We start from the raw sequence: 14709 nt of genomic DNA, 5'->3' as shown, positions 1-14709 counted from the left end.
AGCAACAACAATAATGAGAGGGCAGACAACGGCAGTAACATCAGTGATGATAAACACTATTTGCTATTCACTGTATTCATTAGGTCTAATTTGAAATCTTGGTAAAGTCTGACAATCGGAAGAAAACAATGTCACTCTTACATCACAATATTTTTTTTCTGCAGTTTGATCTTAATGACATAAATATTAGCTGCTGCAAACAGCTTCTTGATTTTTATCCTACATTTCATTGACATAGCTAGTTAAGTTTTAGCGTTGCTTTCCTAGCATAAAAGATATGAGGAATAAAAAAAAAAATTATACTTCACAAATATATGTATTTTTCTCAAAACTGAGATATGTAAAAGGTTTTTGGCTATTTCTCTTTTGAGCCTCTGCACTTTGCAAAGTAACAAGTTACTTTGCATGTTGTAATTGATCACAAAACATGACAAAGCTTTGTAACTTTATAAAATGACTTGTAAAGTGACAAAGTTTTTGTGGATTAAAAAACAGAAAAAGGGAAGTCACTCTTTTTTAGCCATCTTTTAAGAAGCAGCTCGATAAGGTTTAGTCTGACCATTCTGACATTAGGGAACTGATATATAGCCTATCAAGTATGTTGTCTAAAAACAGTTATAGATGAGCTGAGCACCACCTCTTAGCATCTAAATCCAATTTAGATGCTGAGATAACAGCGTTACACTTATTCAGCTTCTGAGTTCTGCTTTCACAAAGTCTCACAAAAAACATGTAAAATAAGACAAAATCAGCTTATTTTGGGTGACTCAACTGAACAGCTACTGTGACAGCATGAGATAAGCCACAACTTATTCATCTATATAACTTTTTACGTGTAGACATTCTGAGGATAAAACTGTGCAGTTATATTTCACTGCTTGCCACAAATGTGGTTCATCTGTTTTGAAAAACAAAGTGACACATTTACATTAGTGGTGAAAAGAAATGAGCTGCAGCAGCTTTTTTCTTTTGAGAAGCATTCATGCACAAGCAAAAAGAGCAGAAGCAACAAGTGCTTTAAATTCAACTTCTACATAACAGACAGAAGCATTTGTTAGCATGTGAACTTTATGAGTACTTATGATCAGCTACATCTGGCAGCCAGTTGTTTTTGAATATACACAAGACATGACATTTTACACAATGACATTCACATCAAACCCAGCAGATGATGTACAGCTTGTACAATTGCAAAAAAAAAAAAATGTGATAAATGTGGATTACTTCATTGACTTCACTTTCACTCAGATGTGATTTTGTCTTCAGTCAGCTCTCTTTCTGCGACCTGTCAGAAATACAAGAAGTAAAGAACTAAAACAGTGTTTTTTAAAGGGGGATTCATATTTCACACCAATATTAACTTCACAGGACATCTGCAAAACAACCATGAACCATTAGTTATCTTAATATTATAGTTTGTATTTAATATTTACCACCACAGATTACATATTATTTGAATGCAATACATAAAGAATCATTAATCAAAGTTGCTCTCACCCTTGAGTTTAGTCTCATCCGGCCGTAAGGTGGTGTAAATGGCTCTAGAAGATAACATGTCATCATCTAACGAAGAGATACAGCCAGAGTGAGAGGACTGACAGCCACAGTAACATCAGTGATGATAAACACAATTTTCTATTCACTGAATTCATTATATCTAATTTAAAATCTTACAAAAATCTGACAATCAGAAGAAAAAAAATGTCACTCTTACATTAGCCCATTATTTTTCTGCAGTTTCATCTTAATGACATAAACATCAGCTGCTCTAAACAGCTTTTTGATTTGTACCTAATAGTTTGTTAGCATAGCTAGTTAAACTTTAGCATGGTTTTCCTTTTCCTAATATAGCTTTTATTTAATATTTAAAACCCATCATATTTAAATACAGCACAGTCTCATTCAGGCTTAGGGTGTAGTAAATGACGACAGAAGACAATATGAGCAGGCGTGAGAGGACAGTTATCCACAGTAACATTAGTTACAATGAATAGTATTTGCTATTCACTTTATTCTGGTAGTTTTATTTTGATGACAAGCTGTTCTGATGAACTTCTTGATTTTTAAAATACAGTGGTACCTCGAGTTACATTCCAAAAATAACCCGAGACAGGTATAATCCTCGTTATAGCGAGGGACCACTGTAAAACAGAACAGCTTTATTGCCATTATAAATCAGAGGTCTCGAAGTCCTCGAGGGCCGGTGTCCTGAAACTTTTCCATGTGTTGCTGTTGCAACACACCTGAATAAAATTAGTAGGTTATTAGCAAACATATAGAACTTGATTGCATGCTGAAGTGGTAACCACTAACCCTATTCTAGTAAATTTAATTAAATGTAAGTGTTTGGAAAAATGTACATACTTTTTTACATACTTTTAAATTTAAGTACTTTAATTGCACCGTGTTCATTCACTCATGAGCTGCTATACAATTAATCCAATGGCTACCTCAGCATACGGACAAGTTCTATAGAACTTGGGACACATGGGAAAGTTTCAGTTGCAGCCCTGAAGTACTGGATTTCGAGACAAAAGAACCATTGAATTAAAAGTGTCAACACACTAGGTTAAAAAACGTCATTTGTTTCACATTAGTTACATGCGATTAATATTCCCAAAAAAGATTATTATGCATGATATATTTTGACATCTGCATGTTGACTAATAACAACTAGAGATGGACCGATCCGATATTATGTATCGGTACCAGTCTGATACTGATTTTAATTACTGGATCGGAGCGAAATAGAAAATATAATCCGATTCATTAAATATCAAAAAAGCATCTCACAATACTTGCTACACGGCATAACTCGGCTCATAACCGTAGCACATCGGAGCAGCATGCGTCACGTGATAGAGCAGCTGTGGCGTGCAAGACGGTCGGGTCTGGTTGAGCATTTGGAGCCTGGCTACCAACCCGGCATTTCATCTCCGAGAACGTTATCCCAGAAAGAAGTAAAGCAAGTGTGTAAGTTCATCTCTGAATGTTTGTAAAGCATTCCCGCGTTAAGCTTAACAACCGATATATGGAGCGACTCCCTCTCCTGCTGCTACTTCAATCATGAAACTGATCAATGATCAGCTGATCGTCTCTCTTCTTTGGTTTTGGCCCACTTTGCACCAGAAAGAGGAAACCAGCGGCTGAAAAACAGCAGCACGTTTAAGCTTGATAAGCTGTTGCTATTTAATATTACTTTCTACACCAGGATCTTTTTCTGTGCAGCTGACGGCTGGTAACTGTGCAGAGGCGGATCTAGCAAAGTTTAGCCAGGGGGGCCGATAGGGCATGAACAGGGAAAAGGGGGCACAAAGACAGACTTTTCTTTCTTATTCTCATTTAAAATGTCTAGCTTTGAATAATTAATTATCTGAATCTTACAACCAAAATTTTAATCTGATGTAAAATGTATAGAAGTCCATTACTGTATATAGTAACTATTAAGTCTAATATACCCTAGTAAGCTATAGTACTTTTTCCTTTGGGAAGGTACCATCTGTGCAGTCTGCAGTTCTGTTGAAGAAAGATGTTAAATCTATTTAATTATTCTTGAAAACAAATGTATTTCTGTGCATTTTTTTTCCACACTGCATCGAATTAAAGTTGATTACATTGATTTAGCATCATGAGGTGGAGGGTGGTTCCCCCTTTTTTATATGCTGGGAGTTTGCAACCCTATTAGTTAGGTTGCTTAATATTTCTGCTAAGTACTCTTTAAAATACCAGAATATGGAGGATGGAGTAGGTTTAAGTTTATTAGATTGATCAGTATTGCTGAACTATGAAATATTTTGGGTCCAGTGTATTTTTTGCATGCAGGTATAACAGAATAGCTTTAGTGTTTTGTTTTAAATTTGAGTATGAACGTATACAATATGCAGCAAGATATTAAAAAAACTGTTTTATTGATTAAAAAACACACTATATCGGATTCATATCGGTATCGGCAGATATCCAAATTTATGATATCAGTATCAGACATAAAAAGTGGTATCGTGCCATCTCTAATGACAACTAGTGTTAATTTAATTGACCAGTCTTGCTTGCATAGTAAGGTTAGACTCAGAAACAATACAGCAGAGTGGGAGGTAGATCTAGCTCTCATGCTCCCTGTTTCTCATGAAAATGTGACAAAATATTAAGAGCAGATATCACTGAAAAAAGCTGCCGAGGGACTAAAATCACAGACCAAACAATAACATAACAAGAAATGTCCTAGTGTATATAATCTACTAAAGGACTGTGTTTCTACTTTGGATTTCTGTGATGCTGTAGATTTAAAGTTCATGTTTTTTTTTTTTTATTCTTAAAGAGATGTTGGCTTTCTTGACCTGTTTGTGCAGAAGAGGGAGACTGGAAGGAGGCAGTAGAATTTTTGGCACCTGCTTATGAAAAAGACAAAATAAACAAAAAAAAAAGTTATTTGATGACAGCCACCAGGAATCATTGAGCATGCTTATTGTTATAAAATAAAAGTTCATGTTTTGATGAGCCAACTGTCAGCATACTTGTTTTCAAAGAAGTTTCTTCTGAGTGACTTCTGATGGTTTGTTGATGTTTATTACATTGAAACAGTCCTGCCAGTATGAGCAGAATGACCACCAATAAAACACCCAAACCAATGCAGAGCCCCAGGTAGATCTTTACAGAATGCACTGTAGGATGACCTGCAAGAAAGATAATTGCACTGTGTATTAGAAATAATTAAAATGATGTTGTAATTTAATCTAAATATTTATATATTTATTTCATGTAAACACTCAGATAAATCCCATTCAATACAATTATGTACACCCAATGTTTAAAAAAAGGTGTTGTTGAAAAAACGGCCACATTTGGACTACACATAGCCTGTGCACAGAAGTCTGATGGACGTCAACACCAGACGTTCAGTAGAGATTGAATAAAAAGTCCTTGCGTTATGTTACAAAACAACCTCTTCAGTGGACCAAAACTGAACGTCCAAAAAATGAAAAATAGATCATCACTCTGACATCGCTTTGCACAATGGCTATGTTCATCATAGACCATATACCGTTTCCCACTTACACACTTGTTAATGAAATGTTAAAATTTATTTAGTTAGAAAATATTGATGCATCTTACTTCCAACAGTTAGCCAGCTCTCTGGTGATTCTCCACCATCAGCAATACTACATTTGTAGAGTCCTTCATCAGATTTGGATACATTGGGAGTCATTATGTTTCCTGATGAGCTGCTCCCAATGGAGAAGCCATTTTTATAGAATTCTGCGGTGTAGCTGGAGTTTGCATCCTTTTTTCTACAATGCAAGGTCACATTTTCTCCCTCCATCACAGGTTGGACAGGAATCTCCAGGATCACATGACTCTCTAAATCTAGATGGCAGAAGATATGACAGTTACCCACATGGAACAGGTATATCTAAATCTTATAAAGTTTTTATCTATCTTGTGTGAAACATGTATGAAAAGCATATACGAGTGAAAACAGATATAAGATCCCTTGAACATTTATATAAAAGTTTTGACTAAAACAATATATGAAAGGAATGAGAAAGTGGACACCTTCATGAGTAAATCATGTCTTATATGATTCACTATATGAAGCAAGCCAAATCTGATGCAAGTCTTTTATACCTTTTTTCTATTTCTTTTCAATATGGGTAACTTGTGTAAAATGTGATTTTTGTTAAAATTATACAAACATAGAAATCATTAATTATGACAGATGATAGCTCACAAGGTTTGCTCAAGTTGCAGTAAATATATGTTATTAAGTTATTATATTTAGCATATATGTTATTTTATTATTATCGTGATGCATTTTATCAAGAAAAAACATACCTTACAGCCAATGAAAACTACAGTACCAAATATGACACTATGCATTGCTGTAAGTGATGTACTAAACAGAAAAAATGGTGAATAGACTAAATATGTTAACGCATAATGTTTTTTTTCTATGTACATACCAGTTACAGTGATGTTGACAGAGTTGCTTTGTTGTATTTCTCCATGTTCACACCAGTATTCTCCACTGTCAGCTGATGGATATGCATTAATAATTTTGCAAGGTCCAATCGATGTTTCCCAGGTTGAAGCACATCTTCTAACATCTCCTTTTGTCTTTTTCATCACTCTCCATCCAGTCAGCCCATTTAGCCGTTCACAGCTGATAGTGATGGGCTCTGATTGAAAGAACTGCTGTCTGTTTGGAACAACTTGAGGAAAACCTGAATCTGAGACAGAAAGTCAAATAAGTTTTCAAAGCATGTAAGCTTTCAAATGATAAAGATTTATACAAGCATATTTACTGTAATAGTAAATATACATATGCATGTGGTTATTTGAGAAGTGTTTTACAGGTTTATGTTGTAGCTAAACCTCTAAAACTGGAGAATAACAACTGCAGAAGTTTCAGAAACTTTGTATTGTTAAGAAATATATCAAAACTATTACACACACTATTATACACACACTTAAAAATACAACCCCCCCCCCCCCCCCCCCCCCCAATATTTAAAAACTTACTATGTGTTTGAGAATCACTGAGTTCAGCTACTATAACCAGCAGCAACAGAACATTCATCACTGAAAAGATTGAGAATGACAGTTTTAATATTTAACATGTTTTTAATGTTTTTTGCAGTAATAAGTCCTTTGCATTTGTTAGTGAGTTACAAATATCCAAAATGAATACATGCAAATATATGGGTGCATTTTGGATATATTAATTTCCCTTGCGTACATTTCCTCTGTTACAGACTTAATATCTTTTTTATAAACAGACAAGGTCAGTACTCACAGAGTCTGATGGTGGCAAATCTGACCTCCATGTTGTCTTGCTGCTGACTGTGTGAGTGTCAGACTGAACTGAAGATATATTTTTTTGTAAGAACCTCCTCTTCCTGTGTTTCTGTGGTGACTGAGGCCCAACAGGGTTCAACTTCAGTCACTATGATTTCTTTTATGCCCTTTTTAATTGAATTTAATGTTTTATTAATTCTAAACTATATACATACATATATATATATATGTATTGATATATATATATATATATATATATATATATATATATATATATATATATATATATATATATATATATATATATATATATAAGATAATGATAGGGAAGGCTTAGCCTTTCAGGCCACTTATACCAACCGTCCCTGGCATGTAAGCTCATTTGGCCATCTGCTCTTTTTTGTACGGAGGAAATGATTGTTTAAAATGTCATTCGGTTTCTTAAATCAAGTTTTATTGTTTCTTTTCGAGCTGCTAAACCTAAACTAAATCTTGTTTACACTGTCTTTTTTTATACCACTACATGCCAATAGTTCACAAAACTGCAAGGATGGATAAGTTGTCACGGCCCATGGCTCAGCATCCAGGGAGCCGTGGGAAGCTACGGTGGCCACACCCTCGGGCTGGGCCGCCTCCAAACCACCTGCGTCCCATCTGAGGCAATCACCGGAGGAGTACTTCAGCCAACTCTGACGGCTTCTCTTCGCCAGTCCGTAAGTCTCCTCCCAGTGTGACCAGCGTTCGGCGTGGAAGCCTGTGACCTGCCTGTCCTCCTGCCTGCCTCCCTGCCTGCCTCCCTCCCTACGATTCTCTTCACGGGCACCTCTCCCCTCCAATCTCCACAGTCCTGCTCTACCTGTAAGCCTCGGCGATTTATGAAGTCTAGCTGTTTCTCTCCTGGCAACCTGCGTGCTGTTAACTGTGTCTCACCTTTTATTGCAGTTTCCCCAGGATCCCGATTATGGCGCTCCAAGGATCCACGCTCCTCGTTCCCCCTTTCTTATAGGAAAAAAAGAAGAACAACATATTGCTTTCTTTACCTGCACACCTTTGTGGTCTTGCTACCTAATTCCGCTGTGCAAGGAACTGTACAATGACAATAAAAAAGGTTCATGGTAATTCTGGAGAATAGGAGTAGATGTTAAGTTTGTTTAATTTGAGCAATGGCTCTTAAAATAAAATTTCTTAAAATACAGATCTCTCAAGGCTTATCTTTACTGTAATGACTGCAGAGTACAAACTTTACTAACTGCATAAGTATGTACAAACCTGCTCAGCCGGACACCCACAGATGCTGGAGTTTTAAAAATAAGTCTGCAGACGATGTGGCATTTTCCTCTTGCGCTGAAGAATTTCAGTAATTCTTCTCATCATCTGCAGCAATGTCAGTGGTAAACACTAGATGGCAGCATAAAAGAAACCTCGTCACTATGTGATGATCCGTGGTCATCAACTGAACAGCGCAATTTTTTCTTCCTCAAACACATATTCTGACTTAAAGCCACTTTGTTTAGAATGGTATTGGTCGTTCATATGTGGATCTTTGTGACTTAAACATAAACTTTGTTTATGAAGGGATAATAAAATTATTCTAGCAAAAACTGGATTCATTTTATTACAGGTGCATATCCAGACCAAAGCAGCATTGCAGTCTGCTCATAAAACATTTATAATCAAATGCTAAGTTTGAAGTTAGTGCAACTAATTTAAATGAAGTCATCAAGTGATTACACAATGCAGATGAACTGTTATGATCAGTAGGAGAGAGATTTAATGGAAAAACGACTAGGCAAAAGTCTCCAATGACTTATAATAACATACACTGTGGTAACTCTGGATGGTGACGTGCCACTGAGATGCAATTTCCTATACCAAGGTGCAATGTTGTTCTGCTTATCCAATTTATGGTCAAATTATCCAGTTGTCATAGGGCAAAAAAGCAGGGGGTAGTCCATACAGGCTGTCATCTTGCTGTAGAGCAAACACTCAATGAAAAATTGTTAAAGAAAGCACTGTGCGTAATTTAGTCTGCACAAAAATGGTAAAAAAAATCCTACTTGCACCAACTGGTTAGATCATGATTTTTTTTTTTCAGATGTGCCCTTACAGATGAAGGTGTCGTGTCAGCATGTGATTGTTTTATATCCTGTTTCTCAGACATAAGACATGAAAATGGCTGGTCTCACAGTGGGTTTTGTTCTGTGGGTTTCAGCAAAGACAGAAGCAGCTTCTCATAAGGCATCTGCACATGACATGCCTAAATATAAAGGACTACTCAACAGCTAAAGCTTGGAGCAAAGGAGTTTGCAAAAATATATTAATTCACTGCAAATCTGTGATTATGATTGATCTGTCATTTATATAGTTGTGTAGTGTACAACAATGGCTTCATGAGTACCTGTGTTACCTGTGAATAAATTTGTGTGTATTTATAGTATCAAAAACTTGCATACTGCAGTTTTGAATGTTTTTGTTTTTGGCAGAAGGAGAGTTAAAAATATAAAGAAAGAAAAATTAAATCAATACATAAAGCTCTGTAAATTATCTGGTGAATCTAAAAATTGTACTAATTGATATTACATGGAGCAGTGGGTGGTGTGAGGTGCTGGTATTAAGCCTGTTTTGGGCTAAACACAATGGCTGTTTCACTGGATCAACCTTACCAAGAGAAAAACAGAAAAAATGATGTTGAAAATGGATTTGGAAAAAAAAAATGGTTTTATGGAAGATGTTGTGATCCTTAACCATCCAGTGGATGGTTTTTCGTTTTCACATGTGTAAGATATCGAAACCCTCAAAATCTCAACAGAAGGAGTTTTTAGTTTCTCAGCTTTAAGTTTAAGTTCAAGTTTAATTACTTTAAATTACTAGTCTTATTTGGAGTATTTTTTATCAGTTAAAAATTCTCATGGTGTGTAGCACTTGGGTCCTGGGTTCAAATCCTGGCTGGGTCTTTTTGTATGGCTTTTACATGTTTTTCCCATGTCTGCATGACCTCCCTCTGCAGTCTTGCTCCATGCATGAAACTGTCTTACTTAAAATGTCAATCAGTTTGTTGAATCAAGTTTTATTTTCTCTTTCCCAGCTGCTAAACCTGAACTAAATCTTGTTCACATTATCTTTTGTTTCCACTACACCCCGTTGATCTACAACACTGAAAGCAGTTCAATGAGTTACTTAGATACCTGGAATAACATCATAACGTCCTTCTAGGAAACCTTGGATTATGGTATTCATTTGAATGGTACTTTGACACCTACCAATTATTTTAACACTGCAGACTATGCATAAAACATTGCTAAAAGGGTGTGGCGGAGGTGTGGTCCCTGGCGTAGCTGCAGGGGAGGGGTGGAGCGGTGAGCTCATGGGGGTGGTACCGGGAGGCAGGTGAGCTACAGGTGGTGGCGATTGTGTCATGAGTGCTTAAAGAGAAGTCTGCAGATAATGTGGCATTTTCCTGTTGTGCTGAACAATTTCGGTAATTCTCCTCATCATCTGCAGCAATGTCAGTGGTAAACACTAGATGGCAGCATAGGAGAAGCTTCTTCACTCTGTGATGCTCTGTGGTCGTCAACTGAACAGCATGATGTTGCTGTTTTATTTCTACCTCAAACACATATTTTGAGTTAAAGTTTATGAATGGATAATAAAATTCTTCTAGCACAACCTGGCTTTATTTTGTTATAGGTGCAAATCCAGAAGAAAGCAGAGTTGTACTCATGTTCATAAAACATTATAATCAAACATTACGTTTGAAGTACTGTACTTCTACTGTACAATATAAAGCGCACTATATAAATAAAATTGAATTGAATTGAATTGAAGTAAGTACAACCTGTTGAGATACAACATGCTCTAAAATTTTAAAATTTCCGGTTTCAGAACAGTAAACCGATTATTTTATGCTCACTGAAATCATTCACACATCCTGACTTCTTCACTTTTCTTCTTAAGCATGTGCACACAAATGTTTCTGTCCCATCATGCTTTGCAGGAATGTCATTTTTTCAGTATAAGCAGTCTAAAAAAAGTACCCTGTGGGTTTTACTTTAGTGGAACCAGGTACAGTCTCAGTACATCAAAGTAGTCCATGACTTCAGAGACAGCTCAAACTTCATACCAGGATACTTCGTTATGCGTCCATGCTGGTGTGCAGGGCCTCAATAGGGGATGTATGGTGAGGCTCTTGATATCTCTCTCTATATACTTTTTAACTGTCGTGGTCCTGAGTCTGGTGACTCAGGGTTTTGTGTTTCTTTAATATGATCTTGTTTATTCTGATTATGTTCTCCATTAAGATTTAACATCTGTTAGGTTTCTGTTCTGTGCCTGTCCTGGTCTCTCTTCTCTGTGTTCCCTCTGTCTGTCTATGATGTCATTATGTCTGCTCGTGAGTCTGTGTCTGTTTAGTTCTGTGTCACGTCTGGGTCCCTGTGTCTGTCGTGTACTTCCTGTTTTACTTTGTAGGTCTGTGCCTTATGTTAGTGCATTCAGCTATGTGCTCTCCCTGGCTATATCCCAATTCAGGGTCTGCAGCCTTAAAGGCCGCATTTTAAGGCCGATTACGTCACAGTGGCACTCCGAAGGCTGTCCCAATTCAAAGGCTGCTCGAAATGCGGCCCTCAAATGCGTCCTTCATTTCTCTGAATTTTAACGCTGTGGCAGTGTAGACTTCGTGGCCCAACATATCCCACAATTCATAGCGCGGCAGTCGGTGTGGATAATTTTGCCGCAGACGGCAGAAGCGGAGCAGCCGAAGAGTAAACTGTGAAAAGTAAGTACTGAATATTATTTCACTTATTTATGTGCAAATGTTTAATAATGAGGAACAATAAAACATTACTGTTGGCCACATGTCGGCAAAGTTATGTGACATTAGCGATGTTTGTACGCTCAGCTTTTACTTGCCTTTAAAGCCTTTAAAATATAATAATACAATAGTCGACCTTAATCTTACAGAGAATATGATGATTTTGTGGATAATTAAAGTCAGTCATTTATCCACAAACACAACAAGCTGAAAGTCAGTGATGCTGCTCGGTTTGCAGTCCTGAATATCACGGCACAAGCAGGATTCACTGCACTGTTAATGTTAGCTATGTTATATTGCTGCCTCTGTTCGGTGGTGTCGAGCCAAACGGACTTTAACGTGTGTTTGAACGAGCTGACGGTTCACTCGTTAAGCTGAAAGAAAGATGCTTTAATCGCAGGAGTCACACATGTGTCCACTGTACCATCTGGGAACTCTTCTTGTTTCGTAATAACACAAACACTAAATCCTCCTTCTCTGGTGCTGTTTTGTAGCAGTGTATACACCTGAGACTGTCACCTGTCTGTCCTGCACTCTTTCTCTGTTTCTTTCTCTCTGATTGTGGAATAAAAGTATGAACATGTATTAATAAGTTACACTTGTGTTTGAATCCTGCAGCTTATCACACATTTGATTTCCATGTGTGACAACTGCAAGTGTCCAGAGTGAGGACAGACTGAGGGACCCACTGCTGCACATCATCTGCTTGGAGTCATTTTTGACCAGGACATGTCCTTCAACGCACATATTAAACAAATGTGTAAGACTGCTTTCTTCCATTTGCGCAACATCTCTAAAATTAGAAATATCCTGTCTCAGAGTGACGCTGAAAAACTAGTTCATGCATTTTTTACTCCCAGGCTGGACGACTGTAATTCATTATTATCAGGATGTCCAAAAACTCACTGAAAAGCCTTCAGCTAATCCAAAATGCTGCAGCAAGAGTCCTGACAGGGACTAGAAAGAGAGAGCATATTTCTCCTGTTTTGGCTTCCTGTTAAATCCAGAATTGAATTCAAAATCCTGCTCCTCACATACAAGGTCCTAAATAATCAGGTCCCATCTTATCTTAATGACCTTGTAGTACCATATCACCCTATTAGAGCGCTTCGCTCTCGCACTGCAGGCCTACTTGTTGTTCCTAGAGTATTTAAATGTAGAATGGGAGGGAGAGCCTTCAGTTTTCAGGCCCCTCTTCTGTGGAACCAGCTTCCAGTTTGGATTCGGGAGACAGACACTATCTCTACTTTTAAGATTAGGCTTAAAACTTTCCTTTTTGCTAAAGCATATAGTTAGGGCTGGACCAGGTGACCCTGAATCCTCCCTTAGTTATGCTGCAATAGATGTAGGCTGCCGGGGGATTCCCATGATGCATTGAGTTTTTCCTTTCCAGTCACCTTTCTCACTCACTATGTATTAATAGACCTCTCTGCATTGAATAATATCTGTTATTAACCTCTGTCTCTCTTCCACATCATTCCAGTGTTTTCAGTGTGGGAGAAAGTACTCAGGGCCTTCAAGTTACACACTATAAAAGGCAGCAACAAGTTTAATATTCAGAAACCTAAAGTATGTATCAGCAGCAGAATGGACCTAAAAATAAATGTTTGTTTCAGTTCTATGAAGCTTTGAGTATTTTGGATTAGTAGTACTGCTGTGTTTGTTGCATCATATTGCTGTAATTGTTTATATGCTTTATACTGTATATTCTGAGGTAAGTTGATCTATAGTGTTACATCATATTCTATAAGGATGTTATGTGTTTGTATACTTTCTGCCCAGTTTGACCCATTTAGCAGACGTCAGCCTGTTTAAGGCTCTTATATCTATTCTGTATGACTTAAAGCAGTTATGACATGGTCTGATTTTCTCACCCAATAAAGGAATATTTCATATATCAGTCTACTCTTCATTCTATCAGAAACAGTTATCACAGCTCGTACATTTGCTTTTTACACATATATGTAAGCATTGAGCCAAATTTAGTAATGCCAACATACTGAAGGAACAACATTTGTCTCTTATATATGATACACCTATATATGCACTGTCAAAGATACTTGAGTGTCTTTGAGTGAAGATTTACGGTGATAAGACATATAAATAGCTGCAAATTGAATCTTTACTGAAGCTCAGTATTTGACACAGAGTTCACTCACATGTGCTGTACCAGTGTACCTGCACATGTGATGTGACAATAGAAGTGATTTGATTTGAGAGTTCAAACTCACTGCTGTAATAACTAATAATGATTAATAAAAATATTTATAATATTGGCCATATCATATTTACACTGACTTTAGTCTCATGAACAACATTAACTATTTGTTATTTACTAGTACAGAAATGAAGCCCAAAAATCATGTTTTACAGTCCTGTAGTCTCAGCCTCAGATACTTATTAAATCACACAAAGCTCATGTAGAAACAAACAAACAAAATATGTTCTCCTTCATTTCTGTCAACCACACGTTTCCCGCTATCATGGTTGCTTGGCAACCTGGGCAGCGCGACGGAGGCTAGACCGTCCCATTTCACAAGCCTCACACTTCCAGCCTTAGTGGTCTTTGAGTCTTGAGGACCATTGAGGCTGCGTACTAAGGCTGCAGACCCTGAATTGGGATACAGCCCCTGTCTCGTCAGTGTAATCAGCGTCAGCCGTGTTTCCCAGCTGTTTCCTCGTTGCTCTGTTCACCTCTTGTATTATTTAGTGTCTGCATCTTCCCCTGCTGGTTGTTCCATCATACCCTCACTTTCAATGTGTGTTCTGTTTGCCAGCCTGTTTACTTTGTTCTGTGTTCCCAGTTTAGTTAGTTGTTGTATTTGTTTTGTTCGGTTTCTTTCCAGCAGTAAAGCTGAGCATTTTGAGTTACTTCTGCCTCCGTGAGTCCTGCATTTTAGGTCCTATCTTCCTGCCTGCCTGCACACATTCATGACATTAACCTTGGAAAACAGAACTTATGTCTTGATAATAATTATAATTTCCACATTTTTAGACTGTGCATTACTGTTTCAGTGATGCATTTTCTTTACTTACTTCCAACAACTAAGTTACATATGGTCTGTATGTCTTTCAGTTTCATATTGTTTTGTGATATTTGGCTGACA

General features: G+C 37.2%; 1 protein-coding gene across 1 annotated transcript; it reads right to left on the bottom strand.

The window, feature by feature from the left end:
* Positions 1–1083: 1083 nt before the first annotated feature.
* LOC113015520 (high affinity immunoglobulin epsilon receptor subunit alpha-like) lies at positions 1084–6821 on the bottom strand. The gene is made up of 8 exons (XM_026157515.1): positions 6791–6821; positions 6517–6576; positions 5958–6224; positions 5110–5361; positions 4512–4670; positions 4335–4385; positions 1498–1563; positions 1084–1285 (listed from the first exon to the last, which is right to left on the bottom strand). The coding sequence occupies exons 1-8, from the start codon at positions 6819–6821 to the stop codon at positions 1263–1265; spliced, it is 909 nt and encodes a 302-aa protein (XP_026013300.1). The 3' UTR covers positions 1084–1262.
* Between the last annotated feature and the right edge of the window lie 7888 nt (positions 6822–14709).

This window comes from Astatotilapia calliptera, chromosome 3 (genome assembly GCF_900246225.1).
Source record: "Astatotilapia calliptera chromosome 3, fAstCal1.2, whole genome shotgun sequence".
In the NCBI taxonomy this organism is placed as follows: domain Eukaryota; kingdom Metazoa; phylum Chordata; class Actinopteri; order Cichliformes; family Cichlidae; genus Astatotilapia; species Astatotilapia calliptera.
This window is presented reverse-complemented; position numbering and strand designations above follow the sequence as displayed.

Excerpts from the sequence above, each read along its gene's own strand:
- LOC113015520 (XM_026157515.1), bottom strand. The coding sequence starts at position 6,821 with ATGGAGGTCAGATTTGCCACCATCAGACTCT. Across the intron at positions 6,577-6,790 it reads ATTTGCCACCATCAGACTCT|TGATGAATGTTCTGTTGCTG; the intron begins GTGAGTACTGAC and ends CAATCTTTTCAG. Across the intron at positions 6,225-6,516 it reads CAGTGATTCTCAAACACATA|ATTCAGGTTTTCCTCAAGTT; the intron begins GTAAGTTTTTAA and ends TTTCTGTCTCAG.